Source organism: Leucopleurus acutus (genome assembly GCF_964270905.1).
Source record: "Leucopleurus acutus genome assembly, chromosome: 19".
In the NCBI taxonomy this organism is placed as follows: domain Eukaryota; kingdom Metazoa; phylum Chordata; class Mammalia; order Artiodactyla; family Delphinidae; genus Leucopleurus; species Leucopleurus acutus.
This window is the reverse complement of record NC_139161.1, coordinates 9,654,887-9,681,729: the sequence shown is the minus strand read 5'-3', so window position 1 is coordinate 9,681,729 and position 26,843 is coordinate 9,654,887. Positions and strand designations below refer to the sequence as shown.

The window sequence follows — 26,843 nt, the reverse complement described above, 5'->3', positions numbered from 1 at the left end:
TCCCTTACTCAGATTTTCTCCTTATTTAGTAAAAGTGTAGTTCTCGTTTAGTGTGTATTTCTCATTAGGTGAATTCCTAATAATTTCTTTTCTTTCTTTTTTGTTTTTTGCCGCACCGCGTGGCATGTGAGATCTTAGTTCCCCGACCAGGGATTGGAAGCGTGGAGTCTTAACCCCTGGACCATCAGGGAAGTCCCCCTAAAAATTTCGATAGTTGTATTTTGATTTTAAAACTTGCAGGCCATCCCGTTTGATCTTCACGCATCCCATGGGGTGGGAACAGGGTGGGTGTTCCTCCAAGTGCCTCTTTCACTTTGCGGCCGGGAATGTCCAGGTGAGTCTCACCTGTGCAGGGGCTGGGCTGGACCATCACCCTGCTTGTTTTAGGCGTTTCTAGCAACACAGGTAACGATCGCATTGGCTCTTTTGGTGACCACGGTCTCTGCCGACTGAGCTCACAGCCGGCTCGGACCCTCTCGTCTCCAGCTTTGCTCCTTCGGAGCTACATTCTCCACTTGGCACTTGCAGGGTCGGATGTGGGGACCCACGTGTGGGTTGTAGATGTTTTCCCAGTATGCTTGGCCTTGTTAGGTTTGGCCAGGGGTTCAAGCCTGTGAAAAATCTGAGCTGAAGGCTTGCATGCCAGCAGCACGGCTGGTTTTCCATCTTCCTGTGGGTGATTGAGTGCCGGGGACATCGCATCCAGAGCTGGTGGCCATGGATTCAGACGCTCATGTACTTGACTCATGGAAAGCCCGCCAGGGCCCCAGCCTCTACTCTTCTTGCTTTAGACACACTTTTAAGACACTGCTTTGTGTGGGTCCCACGTCATAGCAGTTTAGAAGCCGTATGAGAAAAGGGGGATAGGGTGCTGTCAGACACACAGACAGAAAGTTACAACTACGGAGGAAGCTATAAGAAGTACACTTAAAAACTCCAAATTATATTCAGGAGTCATTTAGTTTAGAGGAACTCTGTCATGTATATATATATATACACATATATACACATGATTTTTTTAGTGGGGGTCCTATATATCTTAAAAGCCCTTGAGGGATTCTCTATATTATAGTTCTAAAGATAATCCAGAGTTGTAAGAAGGTCAAATTATATCCCTTCTGTGTGCTCTCAGGAGACAGAGAAATGTTTAACTTTACACATGAAAGAGTAAGCTTTACTTATATGGAAATGTTCTCTCTGGCCATGTCAGCTAATTGGGAGCCCTTTTTTTTTTTGGCGATACGCGGGCCTCTCACTGTTGTGGCCTCTTCCCGTTGCGGAGCACAGGCTCCGGACGCGCAGGCTCAGCAGCCATGGCTCACGGGCCCAGCCGCTCCGCGGAATGTGGGATCTTCCCGGACCGGGGCACGAACCCGTGTCCCCTGCATCGGCAGGCGGACTCTCAACCACTGCGCCACCAGGGAAGCTCTAGGAGCCCTTTTATAGCTATTAAATGTTTCAAAAGAAAATGTGCTAAACCGTGTCCCTGGGGCCTTGAATCTGTGGGCCCCGGAGTAAAACGGGAGCATTTTCCTGTTGCTGCGGAAATCAGGGGCGGCCTTGTCAGGGAGGAAGAACCAGAACAGGGCTGGGGAGAGGTGGGTGGGTAGAATGAGGGGGGGCTCTCTTTGAGGAAGAAGGACGGGCACGAGCACAGTGAAGGTGTTGGACCTGGGTCAGGGGCATTTGGGATGCCCGGCTGGGGAAGGGGGGCCGGATCCTGAGCTGCTGGAATGTTCCCAAGCCTGTCGGCCAGGGACTGCCCGACTGACTTTGGTGAGATGGTTACCTGAGCGCATTTCTGGGCCCCTCCCCACTGAGGCAGAGGTGGGATCGGTCTGGGGCGGGCCATCAAATCTGCATCTTAACTAGCAGTTCAGGCAACCCGTGAGGCAGGTGGCCTCTGGCTATGCTTGGAGACTTGCTGGTGCCGACGGCACAGGGCCCGTTGCAGATGCTCAAGTGACACAGGTGGCCGAGTTAGAACAGTGGCTGTAGCCATAGTGCTGGGGAGGAGGAGTCAGGTGGGGTGGAACGGGGGTGGTGACAGGGAGCCTGGTTAGGAGGCTCAGGTGAGACCCTTTGACCGGAGTCCGGTCCACCTGGCATTGGAGCCCCTGGTTTGGGCGCCACCCAGCCTCCTTCGTGGTCACCTTTCTTCCTCCTCGGCCTGGGGTACCCTGGAGCCTCCATTGAGGGATCAGAAGGCAGGAGGGCTGCTGCGGGTCTGGCCCTTCCTGGTGGCCTGGGAGGGGGTCTGCCTCGGCTGAAAAGTCATCTGAGCCACTACCCAGGTGACCGCCGCGGGCTGGCTCCACGCACCGGGGACGCAGAGGGTGAGAGGAGAATGGGCCCAGTGTCCTTCCCATCTGCCGCTCTGAGTGGAGCTTCTGTAAGGAGAGGGCTGCGGTTCCCGAGGGGTTGAAGGCAGCCAGCACAGGCCAGCCCGTCCCGCTTCGGGGGAGCAAGGTCAGAAGGCCCGAGAGAGAACCCCGACACTCAGAACACTGGTCTCAAGTCAGTGCGCAAGGAAGGGCTTGGAGGTGAGGGCATGGGGCAGCTGGGGACATGGGCAGAGGGCAAGGGTGCCTCTGCCGGTTGGTACAGGGATTTCAGTTCCTGAACGAGGGAGCTGACTCTAATTTCCGGGCTTTATCCCTAAGATCACCACCCAAATGTTTCAGGTCTTCATCCATTTGTGTGTCTCCAGGAAAACCACCTGGGCAGCATTGGGGCACCCACCCCAACGGGCCTGGCTCAGGGTGTAACGGGTGACCGAGTGGGTGGGGGCCCTCCAGAGTGGGAGAGGCTCGTGCAGGTTTTGCTCATTGTCACCAGTTAACGTGGGGCGTGAGCCAGTGACTCCAGGCCCAAAAATAGACCTTGGATCCCGGGGTGCAAGTTTCCCCATTCTCTACAGGTGAAGAGACATTCCCAGCGCTCTCCCTCTCCTCACCTGTTTGGACACCCCTGTGGCCATTCGCAGGGGTGGGAAAAGCTCAATCTCTGACATTTGGGACGCAGATTCCAACGCAGCTCCTCCCTGTGAGCTGGGACGGTTGCTCAGTTTCTGCACTTCTGTTTCTTGGTGGAGTACAATTGCTGAGTCATACGGTAGATCTACGTTCACCATCTTATAGAACTGCCAAACTGTTTTCCAGAGCGGCTGCGCCATTTTGCATCCCCACCAGCAGCATGTGAGGGTTCCGATGTCCCCACGTCCTCACCAAGTCTTGTCATTGCCTGTCTTTTTCATTGTAGCCATCCTAGTGGGTGTGAAGTGGTATCTTCATTTTGCGTTTCCCTGACGAGTGTTGGTGTTGAACATCTTTTTATGGGCTTTATTAGCCATACGTAAATCTTCTTTGGTGATGTGTTTATTTCAACCTTTTGCCTATTTTTATAAATTTATTTATTTATTTTTGGCTGCATTGGGTCTTCATTGCTGTGCGCAGGCTTTTTCTAGATTGTGTTGAGCGGTGGCTGCTCTTCCTTGTGGTGCGCGGGCTTCTTATTGCGGTGGCTTCTCTTGCTGTGGAGCACGGGCTCTAGGCATGCGGGCTTCAGTAAATGCGGCATGAGGGCTCAGTAGTTGTGGCACATGGGCTTTGTTGTTCCGCGGCTTGTGAGATCCTGGACCAGGGCCCGAACCGGTGTCCCCTGCATTGGCAGGCGGATTCTTATCCACTGCACCACCAGGGAAGTCCCTGCCCATTTTTAAATTGGATTGTTTGTCTTCTTATTATTGTAAGAGCTGTTTATACAAACTGATTCAAGTCTTTTGTTGGATATGTGATTTGCAGGTATTTCCTTCCAGTCCTTGTCTTGTGTTTTCACTTATTAACGATGTCTTCTGAAGTGCAGAGGTTTTTAATACTGATGATGCCACACTTATCAATTTCTTGTATTGCTTGTGCTTTTGGTGTTATATCTAAGAATCTTTGCCTAACCTGAAGTCATGAAGATACAGTTGTTTCCTTCCAAGCATCTATAGCTTTAGACCTTACCTTAAGGTCTGTGATCACTTTAATTTCTGTATATGGTATATAATTTTGTATATGATGAGACAAGGGTGTAAATTAATCTTTTTTGCATGTGGATATCCAACTGTCCCAGGAACGTTTGTTGAAAACGAACAAAAAAATGACTTTTTCCCCCATTGAATGGCTGTGGCGCTTTTGTTGAAAATCTCAACCATTGTGTTTAATTTCCCAGCTTTCTCTTTCTCTCTCCTCTTGCTCATTGTGGTGGTTGGCAGACTGGTAGAATATGATGTTAACCGCATTTCCACATGTATAACTGCATCATCATCGTTTCCAAGAGCCAGCGGCTATGTGACCGTTGGTCAAAGACAAGATGGTCTACCCGAGTAGCAGCTGCCGTCTGCCAGCTGTGTGATTTGGGTCAAGTTTCTTAATTGCTCCCTGCCTCAGTTTCCCCACCTGTGAACCAGGGGTGCTAATAACTCCTTACCTCAACGGTTACTGTAAAAAAGATAAGCGGAGGGCAGCCCACACAGTTGACATTAGTTGTTCTGCTAATGCAGCTGTGTTTCTGATGACCAGCATTACTTCGGGCTAAAATTACTCAGCCTGGCTCCGCACATCCTAAAATAAAGAAGGGAAGGGATACCCACACAGTTGAGGGGCGCCCCGTGCAGACCGCAGTGCCTGGGAAGCAGCTCCCATAGCCCACACATCTGGCCGCTTTTGACATCAGCTGTAAGTGATACTCTTTTTTGGTGTGAATGCACCTTCTTTAGGAAGGCCTGGCAGAGCACGTGTCCCTGAGTGATGCCAAAGAGATGTGAAAAAAGAAATACCACTAGCTTAACCTCCTCTCTGGTTTGCACTGAATTCTAGTACAAACATGCACGTCAGCACACTCACCCACACTCACCTCCCCCTACACACACACACACACACACACACACACACACACACACACACACCTTTCCTGGCAAGCTCCTCCTCCTTTACCGCTTCCGCCTTTCATTTGTAAGTAGCTCCCTCCAGAGGGCCAGACATTTGCATCACCCCCACCTGAACCCTAACTTGTCTCCGAAGGTGAGGTCTTAACCCTAGCACTGGACATCTGGAGCCTGGTCCCTGTTTGTCGTGGGGCCGTCCTGGAGGGAGGGGGGCTGTAGCACCCCCCCTTCCAGTTGTGACAACCAAAACTGTCTCCAGACATGGCCACATGTCCCCCTGGGAAGCAAAACCACACCCCACTGAGAACAGCTGCCCTGCCGGGTCTCATTACAGGCGTATGAGACAGATCGGGAGCCGGAGAACAGACCCTCGTGGGTAGATGTCAGGATAGTGATCTGAAGGGTCACATCCCCCGGGCTGTCCTGCACTCAGAGCCCCATGTGCCTTGTCTCCAGGGCCTCACTGCGCTCGGAACGCTCCGGGCAGCGCTGTGCATCTTCCTGCCCTGTGGGCTTGCCGTGAAACGGCCGTAGCACCTGTGGCTCCTCGGCCCTGGTGCCCTGGAACCTCCACTCTTGGTTCACACCACCTTCTCTCCGAAGCCGTGTCTGCAAAGGCCCCCGACATAAAGGAAACGCGGAGAGAGCCCTTTGGCGGAGCCCCAGTCCCGACAACGAAGCCTTGCTTTTGAGGCAGAAGCACCAATTGCTACACGTCCGAGAGAAAGGAGACCTGCCCCCGCAGAGGAGACAGGACCTCTAGCAGTGGAAGAGCTGCCCCAGCGCTTGGCCGAGGAGCTGCAGGCAGAGCAGCAGGAGGCCCCAGGCCAGCAGGTCCGAGGCCTGGCGAGGCTGTACTTAGCACATCTGTTGGAGGGGAGGCGGTGGTGGGCAGACTGGCCGAGGACCATGAACCTGACTCAGAGGGCTCGACCCAGCCAGGAGCAGCCAGGTCGCCCAGGGCCGAGAGGAAGCACACAGTGGCCGTGCGGCAAGAGAAGGAACACAGGGAAGAGGGGGTCTGACGGCAGCCCTGGTGCACCACGTCCCGGAGAAGAGCGGTGGACCAGGAGAGGCAGGGAGCCTCCAGAGCCACGGGCCTGAGTCCTCGTCCCCTGAGCCCACCAGAGAGGAGTAAAGGAAAACACGTGCCTTCAACGAAGACCGGCGGGGGCCACCGTCCCATTGACCCTGGGCTGAGCAGAGGGACGGACTTGGTCCCTGCTGCTGTAGGGGAGATCAAATGCCTGGAGGAACGGGAGACCGAAACAGCCCAGGACGGCAGGAGGCAGCTGGGGAGGCGAACGGCTTGTCTTCAAGGCCCGAAAAACCACTGTTTGGATCAGAGCCCCGAGGGCGAAGCCGAGGACCTGGAACAGCTGTGGCCAGTCGGCTCGACCTGCAGAAGGGGGGCCTCACTGCTGGCAAAGCTCTGTGACAAGGGCAGGTGGTAGGGAGAGCTGGAGTTTGCCTCTGAAGAGTTGTTGTTTGATACCAACTGGAAGCTGAGAAAACACCTGAACTTGCACCTGGATCTCAAGCCCGGGATGGATCAGAGCCCCAGTGAAGAACAGGGCTTTGAGGAGACGCAGGCGTGGAGAAGGGAGAGCCAGAGAAAGAGGAACGCAAGAGATGCAGAGATGGACATGGTGCCCGCCGGGGAGCCCGCGAGTCCAACGGGGTTGGACGCCCACCTGACGCCGTCCAGAACCAGCTTGAAAAAGTTACTAAGCAAACCCAGGAACCAAAAATCCCATAGGATGGCCAAGTGCGTGGTTGAGAATGACAGTAAACCGTGGTCTCCCGAGGCAGGGACATCTGTCGATGAAGAGAACCTGCTCTCCTGCAGCCCCGAATCCAGACAGGAGCCTCCCCGACCGGACGCGCTGGTGCAGGGCTCCCTTCAGCTTCACCCGCAAGAACAGGCAGACAGAGGTGGCTTGACGGCATCAAGGCAGAAGCAGAAAATGCAGGTGGAGCAGAGAACACCAAAGCAGCTGGACTCGCTCGAGCAAATCAGACACCCCAAGATGAGCTTGGAGGCCGACCTCCAGACGGAGCTGGAAGATGGGAGGAGGGAACAGAGGCAAGCTTCTCTGGCTCATCGGAAGCCTGACTCCCCCTCCAGACCAGGAGAAGAAAGGAGGGTATGACCGCAGCCCCACTTCCCCCTCGGCCAGCATCGTCAATGATGACAGGCACAGTCAGATGATCCGTGACCTTCAACAGCAAATTCTAGAGCAAAACAAGTTGCACAAGCAGTTTCTTGAAGAAGCCAGGAAATGCTTGTGAGAGTTTCAGGGAATATGTTAAAAGCGAGAGTCCTGCCCCTGGTAAATACATCACTGATAACTGCGCGTTCTGCCAGAGATGGCACCCAAGTCTGTGCGATTGTATTTGCACCATCTGCTCAGAAACCTGTAGCCTCTTTAAAATGGGCCAACAGTCATCCTTCCATCCTTTGGAGCGAATTCCTCTGCAGGAATCATACTTATTGCCAGTCTCGCCTTTAAAACTAAGTCCAATTCAGGAAGACTCCTTAGCACGAACATGTGGGGCGCGGTAGGAGGGTCCGGCCATTGTAGCACAAAGGTGTGTCCCGGAGCTGAGGCTGTTTTCACGTGCCACAGCACAGATGGAAACACCAGGTACATTTAAGTGCTTCAGATGTTTTGGCGAAATGAACACTGGACTTTGAGGGGCATGCAAGGTCAGACGGGCGCAGTTTCAAAAGATACATCATTTGTTGCTTAGCCAGTGGCTGAGACGTTAATGGAGAGATTTAACAAAAATCTTTTAGTCTTTCAAACCAACATCATTTAATAGGACATCAGTAACATTCTTATAACTTTAATATTAGAAAGCAGGAGGGAGGGAGAAAGGAGGGGGAGAGGGAGGGAAAGAAGGGGGTGGAAGCAAGAGGCAGAAAGAGGAAAGAGAGAGAGGGGAAATGGTTCCCAGCAACTCAGCCCTATAGACTCCTTCTGGGGCTGGCAGTGCTGGGGGAACCAGGGTGTCTGGTAGGTTCCCTACCCTCCAGCTTTACCTCTGACCCAGAAGTCTTGGCAGTCGTAGAGACCCTACACTGGGTGGGGTTTTATCTGCCTGTTACATACTTAGGGGTTGGAATGGGGGTGGACACACCTTTTCTGCAAAGAGCCAATAGTAAACATTTTAGGCTTTGCTGGCCATACGGTCTCCAGCAACTACTCTACGCCTGCCTTTGCAGCTGGAAGACAGCCACAGACAACACATAAATGAATGGGTGTGACCGAGTTCCAATAAGACTTTTATTTACAAAAATAGGTGGTAGGCAGGCTTTGGCCCTTGGGCCAGAGCTAACTGACCCCTGGACTTAGCATATGAAGGAGATGTTCCTTCCCTCCCTCCGTCCCTCCCTCCCAAGCACCTCAGATGCACTGGGTGGGATAAATCCTCTTCATTCATGGCATGTTGGCATCGTTGGGCCATCAATGGCCTTTTTTTAAATCTTATTTATGTTTGGCATCATAGCCCAGCTGTGTGAAAGTGACCAACAGAGTGAAGGCAGGGTCTGCCGCGACCCCAGCCCATCCATATATAGACAATATAATGAACAACTGTGAGCCTCCCACCCAGACCCAAGATCTGGAACGTTTGCTGAAAACCAGCTTTATCTGTGTGCTACCTCCCTCTTCTCTACGCTGTTCCTCCTTAGCTGTATCGTACACCCGCTGAACTCGGGAGTTGTCCCTGCACTTCACTACAACCCGAACACAGCCTGTATTGTTTAGTTTGACTTCTGCTTGAACCCTATAAAAAGGATATTATATCATGTGTGGTCTTTTGGAAGCGTTTTTGGACCCAGCGTAGTTAGTTCCTTCGTGTCACACGTAGGTGTCATTTTTGCCACAGCGTCATAGCATGTGACCCTCTGAGCCTTCTTTCCATAGCTGCTGCTGTTTTGTGCCAGTTCCCCAAAAGTGAACTACATCCCTAATGCATGTGGATCAGAAGGCCTGGCATCAAAAAGTGCTTTGGGGGCTTCCCTGGCGGCGCAGTGGTTGAGAGTCCGCCTGCCAGTGCAGGGGACACGGGTTCGTGCCCCGGTCTGGGAGGATCCCACATGCCGTGGAGCGGCTGGGCCCGTGAGCCATGGCCGCTGAGCCTGTGCATCTGGAGCCTGTGCTCCTCCATGGGAGAGGCTACAACAGTGAGAGGCCCGCGTACCACCAAAAAAAAAAAAAAGTGCTTTGGGAATGTTTGAACACCACAGCTGGGATGTAGGTGTGGGAAAGGTCCCATCCCTCCTTTTCTTCCCATTTTCACCTTTTTTTTTTGGTCCCTGGAATATGTTGACCTGATATTATACTGTTTTTCCTTTGCAAGTACTGAGTGACAGACACTGCCCCCCTTCACTGGAGCTGAACAGTGAACAACACACACACAGGACATGTTCTAGTGGAGGATATAGGCAACAAGTGACCACAATGACAGATGGTGATAGAGGGATACTCGAGAGGTGGGGTGGCCGACCGGAAATGTGTCTCTGAGCATCGGGCCCGCAGCCCCTGATGCGACCATTTGTATGGAGCGGTAATGGCGTCCCACAAGGTGGTGTTTGTTTGTTTGTTTGTTTTTCAGTTTTGTTTTAAAATCAATAGCTTGAGTGAGGAACCTTCCACCATCTCACGTCTCCATCGTGTGCGCCTCCACTGTCTGTGGCTTTTCCATTTTAGGTGGAGAGAATGTTTGATCCCAGCCCGGTTTCTCTCACCTGCTTCCGGAATAGCGGGTCAGGGCTGCAGAGCTGCTCTGGGTCAGGGCTGCAGAGCTGCTCAGCAATTTGGTCTGAGCCCAACAGTGAATACGAAAAAAGTCCCGGGGCCAAGAGAGCTTTGTCACTCCCAGGCCAAGTGAGGATTCCCTGCGGGGAGGGGCACCGGCCTCCAGTGGCTGCTCAGCTGGAACTCCCATCTGCCACTATGGGATCACCTCGGTCTGAGGGTGGAGGGGGTGCCGTGGGATCACTGGGTTTAAAGCCGTGGCCACGATGGGACCCAAACACTGAGTAATGAGATCCTCATGACTCGGGCTGGAAGCCGCAGCCTAATGAAGGGGCAAGCCTGCCTTTAAGCACGTTATTTTTGTTTCCACTTTCAGAGGTCATGTTTGTGGCCCGTGTGTTCTAGGTGAGGAATTGTCCCTTCTTGGCCACACTGGAGCTAAAAGTAGGTGTGGGGGATGGGCAGCGAGACGTGGTGGAGGCTGACTCAACTCTGCCTGGCCTGTCACTCCCACACTGTCCCCTGGAAGCTGGATGAGACGCCCTGCCCTTTCCCACCTGTCCTGCAGAAGGCTGAAGGGGGGCGGGCCAGGGTACCCCCTTGCCCAGGTCAGTGACGTGGGTAATGAAACAGCCCTCCAGGACTACCCCCGCCCGCCGCCCACAAAAAGAGCTGACCCTCCAGTGATTCCCGATGGAGATGATGTCACCGGTAACTTCCATCTCTCATTGGTATCCAGGGGGTGGGCTGGGATCCCAGAAGACACTGCCTTCACTCCCCGTCGGTCACTTCGACATGACTATGGTGCCCAGGGCCCTGGGACAGCGCCACCTGGAAGGGTTCCGCCCCGTACTGCCAGGGGGCAGTGGGGACCCCGACACAGTGCCTCCTCCTAAAGGGTCCTCGCCCGGCGGCCTTCCCCATGCGTCCTCCCTCCCTCCCTCATGGGCTCTTCCTCTCTGAAACTGCATCTTCTAGAACTTGCCCCTGGTTTTGTGATTCATCCCCCCACTTTTGGGGGCAGCTACCCTGTTCCTGTTTCACTCTGTGTTGTCAGGTCACTTCCTTGCGGCCCAGCCAGTGAGTCCTCCCCAGACGGCAGCCGCTAGGGAAGGCCTCCGTGGCTGGCCTGCTGCTGGACAGGCCCTCCGTTTGCCCAAGGGACCCACAGGCGGAAGACGGCGCCGGTGGTACCTGCTGCGAGGTCCGCTGTCCACAGGCAGGTGCGGGCCAGCAGTGACCGACAAGGACCAGGACACTTCGGAAGCAGGGACAGACGTTCTCCCTCAACAGTGTGCCTGCTCCAGCCCTGGAGGGGCCGGTGGGCACCCTCGGTTTGGATGTGACCCCGCGTTCCACGTGTGCTGCCCTGAGGGTCCTTATGCCTGTCCACCCCCCCACACGCTGCCCAGCCAGGTGCGAGGTTGTAGTGTGTATGAGGACATCCAGAATCTCAGAAATGGAAAATAATGGGAAAATAGGTTTTTCAAGTTGGGGTGAAGGGCAGGGGACCCTCTTTCAAGCCTTGAGGTGCGGGCAGCTTCTTGCCTCCACGTGATGGAGACATGATTAAGAGCTGATGGCGGAGTGCAGCCCACCCTCGTCCTGGCTGGAGACAGGAGGCTGGGTGGACTGCACACCACACACCACCCGCTCCGAGGGGCAGCTGGGCTGCCACCTGGGCTCTTACTTGCTAAGCTGACGACAGCTAGCCGAGGAGAGGGGGCATGAACTGCCCAGCCTGCGCACCCAGCTTCCCGCCACACTGGCAGCTGGGAGGGTGGCTCTGGGGTTCCAGCCTTTCCATCGCTGCTTCTGGCTCCTGAGAAATGCCGTGGATTGGAGTCGGCCCACAGACCACATGCCTCAACGTCCCACGCCAGGGCCACTGCTGCTGCTCTGTCCATGCGGACGGGGGCCTGAGCCACAGGCCCGGCACTTGAGTGTTCACGCCCCAGAACGAGGCATCCTAGAAGGGGAGACCTGCCCGAGGTCACGGCCCACCAGCAGCAGCGTGAGGACAGGACCCTTGTCTGCTGCCCCTCACTTCTTAGCTGTCCGTCCAGCCCCTTCCTCAGCCTGTGGGTGGGGAGGGATCGCTGGGGGGGCGGGAATCCTCTCAGCATCTCTCCCTGCCCCCCCCCCGCCCCCTGCCCCGCCTGGTCCTGCCCCTGCCCCCGCTCCGGGCTCCAGGCTTGGGCTTGCAGGACTGAGCTTGGCTCCTTCTTGGGGTCTTGGCGGAGAAAGTGCAGAGCAGCAGTTCCCTCCACAAAGCCGCACTGTTCTCAGCAAATCCTCCCAGGAGCGGGATGCATTTTTTTCAAATGATTCAGCAGCACGTGAATGGGAAGGGCCCGAGCCCAAGGCTTCGGAGACCGTGACCAAGGCCTCTGGCATGAGATCCTGCTGGGCCCGCAGGGAAAAGGGGGGAAAGGTGGCAGGGCTTGAGTCAGGGGTCCTATCTGGGTCCTGGGGGGTCGGGAGGGCAGCGTGGAAGCTGGGCAGTGAGTGCTGCAGCTTCTCTCTGCATCACCAAGGCGCTTTTAGAGATGCTTCCCTCCTGCTCCCAAGGGGAGCCAAAGCAAAGGGACAGGAAATGGAGATGGGAGAGCTGGTCTCCATGGAGACGGGGCATCCAGTGGACAGCGGCTCACGTGTACGTGCTAGAATCTTGAACAGCCCTGGGCAGGCCTGGCAGATCCCCAGGTACTGGGCTCATGGGCAGCGTGGACCAGGGCTGGGGCTGTACTGCTGTTTCCTGTTGTCTGTCCTGCACCCGTCACTCTCCCTGCCCCACCCTCAACTCCTGAAAAAACACATCTGCTCTGAGCAGTTGTCATTCCAGGCGTTTTTGACCCTGGCCTGAGTCACGCTGGCCAAGTCTTGCCCTCACACTGGACACCACAGCCCTGCCGCGGACATCTGTTGGCTCCTGGGGTTGGGGAGGTTTGGGGGACCTGGGGGGGGGGTCTGGTCTCTCACAGCTGCTCCAGGGATGGAAGAAGCCCTCGGTTCCCTGCATCATCACAGGGCTGTTTTTAATTACTTCATTTCCCTGAAAGCAGCGAATTTGGAGGAGGTCTGCTCCACCCCTGGCTGAACGGGGGCCTGGCATTGAGGCCAGGGAAGGCAGAGCTGAGTGCTTGGGGAGAGCCCCCAGGGCCATGTCCACCATGGGGCAGCTGGAAAGGTGAAGGCTGGGTGCACAGTGAGGCCAGAGGGGCAGGTGGGGCTAGATGCTCCCACGGCCTTCTGGGCACCAGGCCAGCGCTGACGCCATGCATTCCTTGTGACATCTCCCAGGCTGCTCGGCCACATCCCGTTTCCACGTGCCGTTCTGTTGGGGGGGGGGGGCGTGGCCCCGAAACCTGGGGAGTCCCAGCGGTCTGCAGTCCATGTGAGCACGACCCTCTTTCTAAATCATCATCCACCCGCCCCCTGGCCCTGTAGCTGGTGCGGTCTGCCCCCCACCCCAAAGAAGCGGATGCAGCCCACTGCAAAGGCTCACAGTGTCTTTATCATGCTCCCCACAGCCCACTGAGGTGGTTTAGTTACTTGTAAGCAGTTAGGCATCCCTCAGTAATCCAGAGCAGGGCTCTGAAAAGCATGATCACTTCATTACAGCTTTCGTGGGGCAGAGCAGCAGGCTGTGTGTCTGGGGTGTGGGCGCAGGAAGCGGGGCGCCCCTCATTTCTGACTCTACCCTTAAGGGCTAGTGGTGGCCGGGTTGGAGGCAGCCCAGTCCACCCTCTGGGACTTGGGGCAAGTTCATCAAAATTCAAAGGTTAAGGGGCCTCCGCCAGGTCAACCAGCCATACAGTGTCACTGTGTCCACCCTAAAGGGACAAGAGACTCATCCCAAGAGGCAGCCTCGGGATGTAGCTGCAGGCATTAAGCGAGGACTTTGGTAGCTCTGTGATTTGAGGGTGTAGATGTATACCCTCGTGCTGTCCCTTCTCTGGAGAGTGTGGACAAGAGTGTGGAACCCTCCAGCCCTCCCCAAGTACCCCAGCAGTGCAGAGCACACCTGGAGAGCTGGGGGTCCGAAGCGTGGCCTGGAGTAAGTGGGGGCTGGGTCTTGTGTGGGACAAAATCGTTGCTTTCTGAGTTCCTCTGAAATGGTTGGCGTGTAGTTTTTCCCAGAGACAAGGAAACGGACCAAGTGACCCTCTACTCTCAAACCAGGGCTCGCGTTCCAGGCACAGCAGCAGAGCGGCCCCCACCCACTCTTGATTGGGGCCAGTAGGGTCTTTGGCAAATGTGCCGGCCAGTCGAAAGCCCCTGACCTCTCCCGCACAGCGGATGGCTTTGAGACCGTGTGCGCCTCACCGGAGGGACCACTGGGCGTTTTCCACGAGGCTGCGACCAAGACTGAAGAGTAGGGCGGCGAGGTCCGTGTTAATGCCTGTCTCGCTGGGCGCCCCTTCCAGATCTGAGCTGGAGGCTGCAGTAGCTGGGCGGGGAGGTGACGGTGGCCTCTGCTGCTGCTGAGGCACCCTTGCTGCCCTGAGTCAGTGCATACACATAAGACTCAGATGGTTCAGGGTTTTTTTTTTTTTTTTTTTTCACGGTATGTGGGCCTCTCACTGTTGTGGCCTCTCCCGTTGCAGGGCACAGGGTCTGGACGCACAGGCTCAGCGGCCATGGCTCACGGGCCCAGCCGCTCTGCGGCATTTGGGGTCTTCCCGGACCGGGGCACGAACCCGTGTCCCCTGCATCGGCAGGCGGACTCTCAACCACTGCACCACCAGGGAAGCCCGGGTCAGGGTTTTGACCTTGTATTTAGATGTTTTTCCGAATCCTGGAGATTCCCGCACCTGTTGCAGGCAGGCCCGTGATTTTTCCCTGCGCCGGAAGCTCTGCCTGGGCAGGCTCTGGGGTCTGGGGATTCTGGGGTGTTGAGTGTGTTGGTGCAAGGCCGTGAATGTCTAAAAGTCAGAGTCCTGAATCCACAGTTTTACCGTGCTCTGGGGTCGGGAGCCCACGCCGAGCAGCGTAGCCCCGTTGGGAAAGGTCCTACAGGATACATTCGCACGTGTAGCGTATGGCATTCCTCTGGAGAGAAGTTGGGCCCGTGGGAAGACAGTCAGGATAATTCAGTTTATTTCAGTGTGAAATAAATGAACTTCTGACAGGCAGTTCTCTTTCGGGGCCTGGCTCCCCCATAGACTATGTCCTTGGCTTGTTGTTCATCTCCATTGCTTCCCCGATAAGGTCTGCAGACACACGAGGACTGAGACGTTGGCAGGGTGTGGGAGAGACTTAAATTGGCCTGGGCTGGTCGAGTGTGCTGCTCCTCTGGACCGGCCCTGGCCACAGGGTATGCTGGGGGCACCCAAGGTTTCCTGCCAGCCTCCTCCCTGTCCCCTCGCCCCAGGGCAGTGGCACAGTCTGGCCTCCATTGGTTTCACCTGGGCTGTTGTCATCTCTCGGAGTCTGAACATAGCCTGTGTTCTTTGGATCGTCGTCCGCAACCTTGACTTTCCACCCACCCCGTTCTTTTCCATCCCAAATCTGGCTGGGTGGACTAGGGATTGTTTTTGCAGGCTCCTAGCGGGGGAAGTGACGTCATGTGGTGTCCACAGCCTGAGGGGTGGGGGCAGGGGCTCTGCGGTTGCTTGTGCTTTGAATTAAGTCCACGGCTGTGCATTCCAGTAGCCAACATCTGGCAGTGAATTCATCAGCCAGTGTATCACCCTTGATCTCAAACCCAGATGTTGTGTTAACGGCAGAAGAGAAAGAAGAAAAAATCTGAGCAGCCCAGGGAGAGGCCATCATTTTTGCGTCCAAAGCGGTTCGAACAGGAATCTTTATAAAGACTCTGCCTCCTACTGCAGCCTCTGGTTCCCCAGGGGCAGGATGGTGGAGCAGAGCTGCTCACTCGGGGGGTGGACAGGACCTAGACTGATCTCCCAACCCAGGGCCAAACACCAGGCCCAGCATGCAGTAGGTGTTTGGTAAACATGAGTCCATGCCTCCATTTTAACTTCTTCCCAGATTCTTTGGGTCTCTTTGCTTCTCCCCAGCCCTGTCCTTTAAATGGCCTGGGACTCAGAGAGGCCCATCCCTCACTTGGAGTGGCCTCCAGTCTGGAGCTCAGGGTTATGCCCATTGTGCTAGGTGCAGGGAACACGTTTCTGGAAAGCTCTTCTTGCCTCCTTCTCTGTCCGCCGCTGGCAGTTGGAAAGAGTGTGCTTCTTGGTTTTCCTGTCCATCATCTATCTTCCTGCCTGTGTTGGATCTCCTCGAAGGCAGGGACTGTTACTGAAGACCTTTCCACACTTTACCCCTTTTTCCCTTTGGGCAACAGGAGGGGGCCCATGCTTTTTGGATTTATACTTAAAAGACAGTCCAACTCGGAACTCTGAGCTTGGCATGGAAGACAGTCCCCACTCTGGCTCGTGCCGGGGGCAGAAAGCTGAGGGTCGGGATGTCCGCAGCCGAGTTGGCTGGGGTCCACTGTGCGCTGCTGCCCCGCCCTCCCTCCCCTGTGAGGCCCCTCAGGTCTCCTCTCTGTAACTTGCCTGTGGGAACCTCTGGCTGTGATCAATTCATCAGCCGATGCTTTGCCTGTGTCCTCCCCCCCCACCCCATGCAGAGTGGTGCTGAGCCCAGATGGTACCTGCTGCCCTGAGCAGCTCAGCGCTGTGGATCCCTCGCACCTACGTGGACAGGTGTGTGCCCAGCATCTCTCTTTCGTGGTTGGAGGGTGTTGACACCTTGGGGAAGGTTTCCATAGAACTGGGCTTTCTATTCTCTCTTGCTTCACTTTCTTTCCTTCCATTTCTTTTATTTTGTTTGTTTATTCATTTATTTTTGGCTGCATTGGGTCTTTGTTGCTGCACGAGGGCTTTCTCTATTTGTGGTGAGAAGGGGCTGATCTTCGATGCAGTGCACAGGCTTCCCACTGCAGTGGTTTCTCTTGTTGCGGAGCACGGGCTCTAGGCGCGCGGGCTTCAGTAGTTGTGGCATGTGGGCTCAGTAGTTGTGGCGCATGGGCTTAGTTGCTCCGTGGCATGTGGGATCTTCCCGGACAAGGGATCGAACCCATGTCCCCTGCGTTGGCAGGTGGATTCTCAACCACTGCGCCACCAGGGAAGTCCCCGAGGTGCTGTGTTTGTTCTGTCCTGAGCTACACCTGCATCGTGTGTCAGGCACCGCATCACGTGCCCCCCATCTCTTAGTCCTCCCACACCTTGATGGTGTGCAGATACTGGCGGCGGTGTCTCCATTTCCGATGTGAGCAGCTGAGTCCCAGGGAGGTCAGGGAACTTCCCTGAGACTACACAGCAGGGAGGGGCTACAGCAGGATGGAGCCCCACTGCTGCCCCCTTTCAATTAAGAACTCAGACTGCCTGGGAGCCGTAGGAGACTTTATAAGAGAAAAATTCATGGACCTTGATGTGTGGAATGGAATGGAGTCTCTTGGCTGTTGGGGAGTAGTTTTTGCTTCTTTTCTTTTCTTTTTAATTTTATTGAAGTATAGTTGATTTACAATGTTGCTAATTTCTGCTGTACAGCAAAGTGATTCAGTTATATATATATATATATATTATTTTTCATATTCTTTTCCATTATGATTTATCACAGGATATGGAATATACTTCCCTGTGCTCTACAGTAGGACCTTGTTGTTTATCCATCCTGTATATAATAGTTTGCATCTGCTAATCCCAACCTCCCAATCCCTCCCCACCTCCCCCTTGGCAACCACAAGTCTGTTCTCTATGTCTGCGAGTCTGTTTCTGTTTCATAGATATGTTCGTTTGTGTCATATTTTAGATTCCACATATAAGTGATATCATATGGTGTTTGTCTTTCTCTGTCTGACTTACTTCGCTTAGTATGATCATCTTTAGGTCTATCCATGTTGCTGCGGATGGCATTACTTCATTCTTTTTTATGGCTGAGTAGTACTCCATTGTATGTATGTACCACATCTTCTTTATCCATTCATCTGTCGATGGACATTCAGATTGTTTCCATGTCTTGGCTGTTGTGAATAGTGCTACTATGAATATAAAGCTGCTTTCATCGTTTGTTTGTTTGTTTGTTTGTTTGGCTGCATTGGGTCCTTGTTGCTGCACGTGAGCTTTTCTCTAGTTGCAGCTAGTGGGGGCTTCTCTTCATTGTGGTGCGTGGGCTTCTTATTGGGTGGCTTCTCTTGTTGCAGAGCACAGGCTCTAGGTGTGTGGGCTTCAGTAGTTGTGGCACTCAGGCTCAGTAGTTGTGGCTCATGGGCTCTAGAGCACAGGGTCAGTAGTTGTGGCACATGGGTTTAGTTGCTCCGTGGCATGTGGGATCTTCCTGGACCAGGGCTCGAACCCGTGTCCCCTGCATTGACAGGCGGATTCTTAACCACTGTGCCACCAGGGAAGCCCAGGGGTACTTGTATCTTTTTGAATTATAGTTTTCTCCAGATATATGCCCAGGAGTGGGATTGCTCAATCATATGGCAACTCTATTTTTAGGTTTTGGTTTTTTGGGGTTTTTTTTGCGGTACGCGGGCCTCTCACTGTTGTGGCCTCTCCCGCTGCGGAGCACAGACTTCAAACACGCAGGTTCAGAGGCCATGGCTCACGGGCCCAGCCGCTCCACGGCATGTGGGATCTTCCCGGACCGGGGCACGAAGCCGTGTCCCCTGCATTGGCAGGCGGATCTCAACCACTGTGCCACCAGGGAAGCCCTATTTTTAGTTTTTGAGGAATCTCCATACTGTTCTCCATGGTGGCTGCGCCAATTTACATTCCCACCAACAGTGTAGGGGGGTTCCCTTTTCGCCACACCCTCTCCAGCATTTGTTATTTGTAGACTTTTTAATGATGGCCATTCTGACTGATGTGCAGTGGTACCTCATTGTAGTTTTGAGTTTTTGCTTATTTTCTAATGGCCAGCAGTGTGTTTATTGAACACCTATAATGCAGTAAGCATTGTGCAGGGTGCTGGACCTCTGAAAAGCAGTGCCAAAAAGTTCCAAAAAGCAATGCAGAACTAGGCGTACCATAGTAAAAGCAATGCAGAACTAGGCGCACCATTGTAAAAGCAATGCAGAACTAGGCGCACCATAGTAAAAGCATGCAGAACTAGGCGCACCATAGTAAAAGCAATGCAGAACTAGGCGCACCATAGTAAAAGCATGCAGAACTAGGCGCACCATAGTAAAAGCATGCAGAACTAGGCGCACCGTAGTAAAAGCATGAAGAACTAGGCGCACCGTAGTAAAAGCAATGCAGAACTAGGCGCACCATAGTAAAAGCATGCAGAACTAGGCGCACCATAGTAAAAGCATGCAGAACTAGGCGCACCATAGTAAAAGCATGCAGAACTAGGCGCACCATAGTAAAAGCATGCAGAACTAGGCGCACCATAGTAAAAGCATGCAGAACTAGGCGCACCATAGTAAAAGCATGCAGAACTAGGCGCACCATAGTAAAAGCATGCAGAACTAGGCGCACCATAGTAAAAGCATGCAGAACTAGGCGCACCATAGTAAAAGCAATGCAGAACTAGGCGTACCATAGTAAAAGCATGCAGAACTAGGCGCACCATAGTAAAAGCATGCAGAACTAGGCGCACCATAGTAAAAGCAATGCAGAACTAGGCGCACCATAGTAAAAGCATGCAGAACTAGGCGCACCATAGTAAAAGCATGCAGAACTAGGCGCACCATAGTAAAAGCATGCAGAACTAGGCGCACCATAGTAAAAGCATGCAGAACTAGGCGCACCATTGTAAAAGCAATGCAGAACTAGGCGCACCATAGTAAAAGCATGCAGAACTAGGCGCACCATAGTAAAAGCATGCAGAACTAGGGGCACCATAGTAAAAGCATGCAGAACTAGGCGCACCATAGTAAAAGCAATGCAGAACTAGGCGCACCATAGTAAAATCATGCAGAACTAGGCGCACCATAGTAAAATCTGGCAGCACTGCTCCTTTTAGAGCTGTCATCTCCTTTGGATGTTCCTGGTTCATTTGATGTCATGAGCTGAGGATGATGCCGCGGAAGAGCAAACTTAGGACAGGACTAACCTGATGTTTACTGATTTGCATAAACACCTTTCTGTGCAGCATTGCAATAAGGTATAGATGAGGCAGGTCGTAAGAGGGACCAAGACAAACCTAACCTGTGCTGCCGTCCAAGTATCTCAGGGTCAGCTCAGCAAATAGTGAGCCCTAACTGTTCTGTGTTTAGAGCATAGCTTCTGTCTGTTAGAAGCTCCCAGGGCCCTGAGCAGATGGGTACAGATGTTTATAGCAGAGTGGATGAGAGTTGCGGAATATACCAAGTGCTGCGGGAGGACAGGATTTCCCTGAGGGAAGATGGGGAAGGGCTATTTCAGCTGGGTCTTGAAGGATGAATGGACGTTCTCCAAGCAGAGAGAGGGAGATGGCATTCAAGGCAGAAGAAACTTGCCTGTCTAGAGGTATGGACACCCCTGAGCAGGTTCAGATTCAGGGATTATTATGGACTGGTGGAACAGCAAGAGTGGGGGGCCACCACGGCAGCCGAAATAGTCACTGGCTGGCGCCAGGCTGCACAGGGTCTTCTGTTTTAGACGAGGGCAGTGTGCGGCTGAAAAAGATGTTAGAACTGCACGGGACATGACTGAGAAAAGATAACATGTGCTGCGGAGGGAGGATGGGTGGGGGGTGGGAGGAGACGCTGGGATCCGGTTGACCAGCTACCAAGGGCAAGGCCCTCTGTTCTAGGGTGGCATTTCCTAGATGTGGCTTTGTAGGTTGGGGCCAGGCTCAGCCTGGGAAACAGGAACCTGTGGCCTTGGCCAGTCATGACTCAGCGCCGACAGAAGGAAAAATAAGGATGGGTTTGGGCCTGGGTGGGGCGCTGGGGCTGTGGCGTGGAACTCTGGTGCCAGGCTGGGATCCACAGCGCATTTCAAGGGTCCAGGGGGATGGGCACAGATGGGGATCCGCATGCCTGGGCCTCCCTGCTCTATGGGAAAAGACAGCCCTGCCTGGGGGCTCTGAGATTCCAGCTGCCCATTGGGGAGTGGAGGTGGGAGGTGCCTCTGAGCCTGTCTGCTCCTTGTTTCTTTATTTTGCTCACACCCACACTCACGTGACCCTCATCCAGCATGACCCTGAACAGCCGAATCTTGGAAGACAAAGCTGTTTTTTTTTTTTTTTTTTTTTTTGCGGTACGCGGGCCTCTCACTGTTGTTGCCTCTCCCGTTGTGGAGCACAGGCTCCGGACACGCAGGCTCAGCGGCCATGGCTCACGGGCCCAGCCGCTCCGCGGCATGTGGGATCTTCCCAGACCGGGGCACGAACCCACGTCCCCTGCATCGGCAGGCGGACTCTCAACCACTGCACCAGGGAAGCCCAGGACAAAGCTTTTAAAGCCATTAAAACAGGCCGTGCCACCAGCTGATAAGCCTCAAAATGAAAAAAGGGAGGGCTCTGCCCGTGACAGGGTGAACCGCTGATCCGCGCCCCGTCAGGTTATGGTTGGAGCAGAGTCTGGGCTTAATTGCTACGAGGAAGCCCTGGGGTGCATGGCTCTCGAGCAGCCTCAGGCCCCAGGGAACATTCCGGAACCTTCCCAGCCTGACCTCTTCCCCTCTCCTTCATCTCGTGTCACGTTCCAGGATCATCCTTCTTTCTGTTTGACCTTTTTCCTCGGCATCTGTCCCTTATGTCTGCTAGAGTTGCTCTCGAATGTCTCCTCCCCCCGTTCAACAGTTAAAATGTTCAACCTTCCTCTGCCGTGCCTCTGATAGAATATGTGTTATTACAGAGAATCATCCCTGCGACATCTCTCAGGGACACGTTGAGGACAGATTAGGAGGCTGACAAGATAGACCTTTTAGATGGAAGACCCCCAACCTAAATGTGATGGGGCCCCTCGTAGGTAGGTAACTCCCCCTCAGCCTTCAGCCCAAGAGAGCCTGATTGCCGGTTGGCTATGGGGGGTGGGGACTCTCACCATCCTTAACTGCGTGATCAGGACTGCAAACCAGTCAGTGTGCTTATCTGCTTCCCCAGCCGCAGATACATACACACTGGGGAGAAAGAAGAAAAGCCCCAGAGTACTCAAGCGTGACATCAACAGCGAGCTGCTGTTCAAATCAGTGACGGCCCCAGCAGCCCCCTGTCGTGAGGGATGAGAGCTTCTGCTCTGGCGCCCTGTCGACAGAGGGCTCTAGCTTCACTCCTGGTCTCCCCCTCGGGATGGAGTCCGATGCTGTACCCAGGGCTGGGGTCATCTTGCCCCTCACCTCCCACCTCCCTGCTGCCCCTTGCCCCCTCCTTAGAGCCAAGACAGTCTTTCGGGGACTCTGCTCACCTCTCTGTCTTTGTTTTGCAGTGATCAGGGCCAAAGCCGTCAGCGAGAAGGAGGTGGACTCCGGGAATGACATCTACGGCAACCCCATCAAACGGATTCAGTATGAGATCAAGCAAATAAAGGTAACGGCCACTGTCCCTACGTTGCTCCATTGGGCAGAGCTGTGGGAGCTTTGGGAGCAGGGCCGGGGACCGGGCGGGGCTGGCCCACCATCTCAGTGCACCACTGGGTCCCTAGGACTCGGTCCATCCACCTCTGAGGCAGACAGCTAGGAACGAGGGCGTCAAGCCACAAGTGGATCTGATTTTCCTTAATCCGTAAACGCTGAGAAGTGGTGTGGGCGTGGTCTGTTCCCACCAGCTAGGTTATTTCAGAACTGCATCATCTTCGTGAGCCTCAGCCTTAAGTTACCAAGTTCACAGCATCTGTGGAACGTTCTGTGAGTGCCTCTTCACCTCTCCATGGCAGGTTCAGAGGCAGTGGGAACTTGGCTGTCGCCTCTGGGAGCCCACGACCAATGTGAGAGCAGGTGACCTGATTCCCCCAAACTGCGGGTGGACTCTAGTCCTGCCTGGTTAGCTTTATGCTCTAAGAGGAGGGGGGATTTGGACAGAGGAGGACTCCTGTGGACAGGTGTGCTGGGACAACTTCCTGAGAGAGGGGAGTTGAGAAGGAAATGGACGTGGCAGCCTGGCCGGTGACGGAGAAGATGCTTCGCTGGGGGAGGGGAGGGACGGGAGGCACTGGGGGCTGCAGACCGAGGGGGTGGTCGCATTTGTTAGGTTTTCAGAATGGTGGCTGTGTTCGAGGTCATATGGCGAGGAGCCCATATTTGGGAGGGAGGGAGAGAGGGGAGGACGTGCGGGGGAGGTTGGGAAGACAGGACCAGTGCTGATGTTGACAATAACTAACTTGGTCTACAAGAGGGAAGAAGATTCTAGGCTCCAGCTGGAGGAACAGCGTTTCAACCTGGGTAGTAGTTGTGGCCATCTATGTTTAATTTTGTTACAAAAATAAAAAATAGAACATAAATGTTACCAGAAGGTCAAAGAAATGCTTAATCATTGTGCCTATGTCATTTAAAGAGGTGACCCAGTGCCTACATCTCTATTTATGAAGCGGGAAGGACAGTTATCTCTGCTCTCACGCCTCATTGAGGGGTCGTGAAAAGGCAGGTGTTGACAGCAAGGAAGCACTTTCAGCCCTTTGGTGACAGACGTCATTGATAACCTTTCTTGGCATGAGTTGGGGTGTAGCTCTTGCAAAGCGGGTTCGTCGTGACATTGGGATGACCCTGTTCCATTTGAGTTTGCTTGTTGAAACTCTTCCCCCCAAAACCAAACAACGCTATTAATCTCGGTTTAGCCACAGCGAGAGTCCTGATGCAGTTCGTGTGGAATCGTGGAGCCCGCGTGTCTGTGATCTACAGCCGTGTTTAGGCTCCTCTGTTGTGTGGTCCTGGTGCATGCGTGCGCTCCCCTTTCCATTACCCCCACCCCCGCTCACCCGACTTCCAGCAGCCTGCACCCCCAAAACTGGCGTGGAGAGCAGTTCTCAGTCCACACTCAGGCCACCGCCTGTCACTGTCCCCGATGGGGCCGCAGGAGCTCCCTGGCTGTGGCTTTCTCAATTCCTGCCCAGGCACTGGAACAATGCACCCCTTCACCTGGGCAGCAGGTCTGTTCCCAAGAGGCTGTAAGAAAATCACAAGTTGAAAAGTCAAACTCCACTTGCCCAAGGAGTTACATCCTAATTGAGAGGCGCCTCTCCACTCTGGTCCCCGTCAAGTAGCCAGTGCGTAAAATTCCTGGAAATACACAAAGTGGTGATACTCCGTGATGTGTCAGAATCACCTGGAGAGACATAAGCCCCTCCCCAGGGATGCTGAGATGACCTCACAGGTGGTAGGGAGAGCAGGTGTGTTATCTGAGGCGGGTCCTTCTGGATGACAGTCTCATGCCCAGCCTGGTGACAACTGCCACACTAAGAAGTAAATCAGTGTCTCCAGGGAATCCCGTGCATTAGGAATGGTCGTCTTCTGATCTGTCTTACTGGTACATCTCCATCCCCTTTTCCATGTTGGCAGTACCACGGGTGCAGGTCGGGGCGCCCCGCCGTGTTCGGGATGGGAACGTGGCCGTGCCGCCCAATTCGTTTACATTTCTCATCCTCCTCTTTCCAGATGTTCAAGGGACCTGACAAGGACATAGAGTTTATCTACACGGCCCCCTCCTCCGCAGTGTGCGGGGTCTCGCTGGACATTGGAGGAAAGAAGGAGTATCTCATTGCAGGTGTGTATGTGGATATGGGCATGGAACGTTCCTAGGGACCGTGCAGGGGTGGGGAGGCAGGGCGGCTCAAAGTGGGACAGAGCCCTGACGATACACGCAGTGCTATTCAGAAGTCTCGGGGATTCCCTGCCTAATTCCCGTCAGAGAATTAGTGAATTTTCTCCTGTCCTAGACATTCCCCTTGTTAGACTAGTGGAACCAGTGTGACTTGAGGGGAAGGAACAAAGTAAACCGGTATTCATAGGAAATTTGAGGTCAGGTGCACGCAAAGGGGTGAGATACTGGAAGTGCTCAAGCCTGGACAGGAGGCGGGGAAGGAGAGTTGAAACCTCATTTTCAATCTCTTGATATTATTACGCTCTCTACTCACCTGCTGCTTTGTTCATCGTATCCCTCTTTTTTTACTGTGATAAAATATATATAACATGAAATTGACCATTTTAGCCATTCTTAGGTGTACAGTTCAGTGGCGTGAAGCACGTTCACATTGTTGTACAACCATCGCCACCATCCATCTCCAGAACCTTCATCTTCCCAGACTGAAACTCCATGCCTGTTAAACGCCCCCCGCGCCCCAGCCCTGGCAATCTCCGTTCTGCTTTCTGTCTCGGTGAATCTGACTCCTCTAGGGACCTCATAAAAGTGGGATCCTACAGCGTTCGCCCTTTTGTGATGGGCTGATTTCACTGAGCATAATGTTCTCAGGGGTCAGCCATGTTGCAGCAAATGTCAGAATTTCCTCCTTTTTTAAGGCTGAATAATACTCTGTTGTATGGATAGACCACATTTTGTTTATCATTGCATCTCTTTTAAAAATTATACTCTTTTATTCTTACATAAAATGATTTCCCTTTACTTCTTTCTACTGCCTCCTCTGCCCACCCACCTAGGCTTCGCCCCAGAGTCCAGAGCAGGTGTCCTCACAATCAGCGCTATTGACATTTGAGACCAGATCATTCTTTGCTGGGGGGCTTTTCCTATGCATGTAGGACATTTAGCTACATCCCTGGCTTCTACCCACTGATTGCTGTAACATCCTCCCCCCAGTCGTGGGGTCTCCGACATCACCAGATGTTCCCGGGGCAGGGGCAGAATCACCCCGAGTTGAGACCCCGCCCCCCGGTCTAACAGAACCTCCAGTGATGCCATAAATGCTATATGCCCGTGCTGTCCGGTATGGCCGCCACGAACCACACACGGCTGCTGAGCGCTTGAGCTGCGGCTGGTGCAACTGAGGGGCTGGGGCTTTCATTTTACTTCATTGCAGTTGATTTAAATGTAAATGTGAACGGCCATCTGCAGCTGGTGGCCCCTATACTGGCCGGTGCTGTCTGGGTCAGCCAAGGAACCTCACTGCCCTCTTCTAGGGAAAGTAGGAGTCAGATCACAAACTTAAGAAAAAAGAAGAGACAGGACACCTCCCCTAGACCGACATCCTATTTTGTTCCCCAAATCCCAATTTAATCATAAAATGAATTCCAAATCCAAATCTCCATGATTTGGGGGATTTTCTTCCGTCCCGGTTATTCACACATTTCAACACATGTTTAGCGGGTGCCCCTAGGTGCCTAGCTCTGTGCTCGGCGTGGCAGGAGGTTCAGGAAGAGAGATCCTGGGGCCCTGCTGTCAGGAAGCCCATGTTCCCACCCGCGGGGGGACAGGAGAAGAAGTTAAAGAAAGTAAGATAAGTTTCACACGTGGGGAAATGTGAAGAGTGAGTGAATGCTTAAAAGGTACAAAGAGGCAGAGACCCTAGCAGGTGCCAGGACCCAGAAGATGTAGTGTCGGGAGAAGGTACTGACCTTGGCCGTGCAAGGGCGGTGCTGCAGGGAGGGAGGTGCAGTGGGGCCAAGGAGGCTTCTGGGATCTCTCCTTGGACAAGTACCTCCCTCCCTTCCACAAAATGCTCACATCCAGCACCTGCTTCCGTGAGTTTCTTTGTCAATACCTCAAGAATTTTGTCCCTCTCCTTGGGGATAATGGGAGATTTTTTTCCTTCCTTTATAGGCCCTTCTGAACTTCCTAAATGTTTTATTTTGAGCACCTATTATTTTTTAACATCTATATTGAGATATAATTCACACAGCATACAATTCACCCACTTAAAGTGTATAATTCAAGGGTCTGGGTATATTTACAGAGGTGTGCAACCTTCAGCACAGTCAAAAAGAAACCCTATACCTTTTAGCTATTACCTTCCTAACTCCCACTCTCCCCTGACCCCAGCTCGCAGCAACCACTAATCTTTCTTTGTAGATTTCTTTACTCTGGACTTTCTTATGAATGGAATCATGTAACATATGGTCCTTTGTGTCTGGCTTCTTTCAGCATAATGCTTTTTAAAGTTTTTAATGTTTTGTTCATGTTGTAACATGTGTCAGCACTTCACTCCTTTTTATGGCTGAATGATATTCCACTGGATGGATGTACTACCCATTCAGCATTTCTCGTATCCATTCAGCATTTCACTGGGGTTGTTTCTGCCTTTTGTCTATTATGAGCAATGCTGCTCTGAACATGTGTGTGCAAGTTTTTGCCTGGACGTG

General features: G+C 53.5%; 2 protein-coding genes across 2 annotated transcripts in view; both read left to right on the top strand.

Annotated features, from left to right (window-relative positions):
- Nucleotides 1-26,843, top strand: part of TIMP2 (TIMP metallopeptidase inhibitor 2) — a 52,136-nt gene that overhangs the window by 15,708 nt on the left and 9,585 nt on the right. The window contains exons 2-3 of the mRNA XM_082860890.1: nt 22,028-22,128; nt 24,189-24,297. Of these exons, the coding sequence (XP_082717016.1) occupies nt 22,028-22,128; nt 24,189-24,297 (210 nt within the window). The remainder of the gene's footprint in view (nt 1-22,027; nt 22,129-24,188; nt 24,298-26,843) is intronic.
- On the top strand, nt 327-7,243 carry CEP295NL (CEP295 N-terminal like; the record flags this gene model as incomplete). The annotated part of the gene is given in 8 exon segments (XM_082860740.1): nt 327-334; nt 5,534-5,682; nt 5,685-5,803; nt 5,806-5,952; nt 5,956-6,381; nt 6,385-7,050; nt 7,052-7,219; nt 7,223-7,243. Coding segments are annotated over 8 exon segments (1,704 nt in total).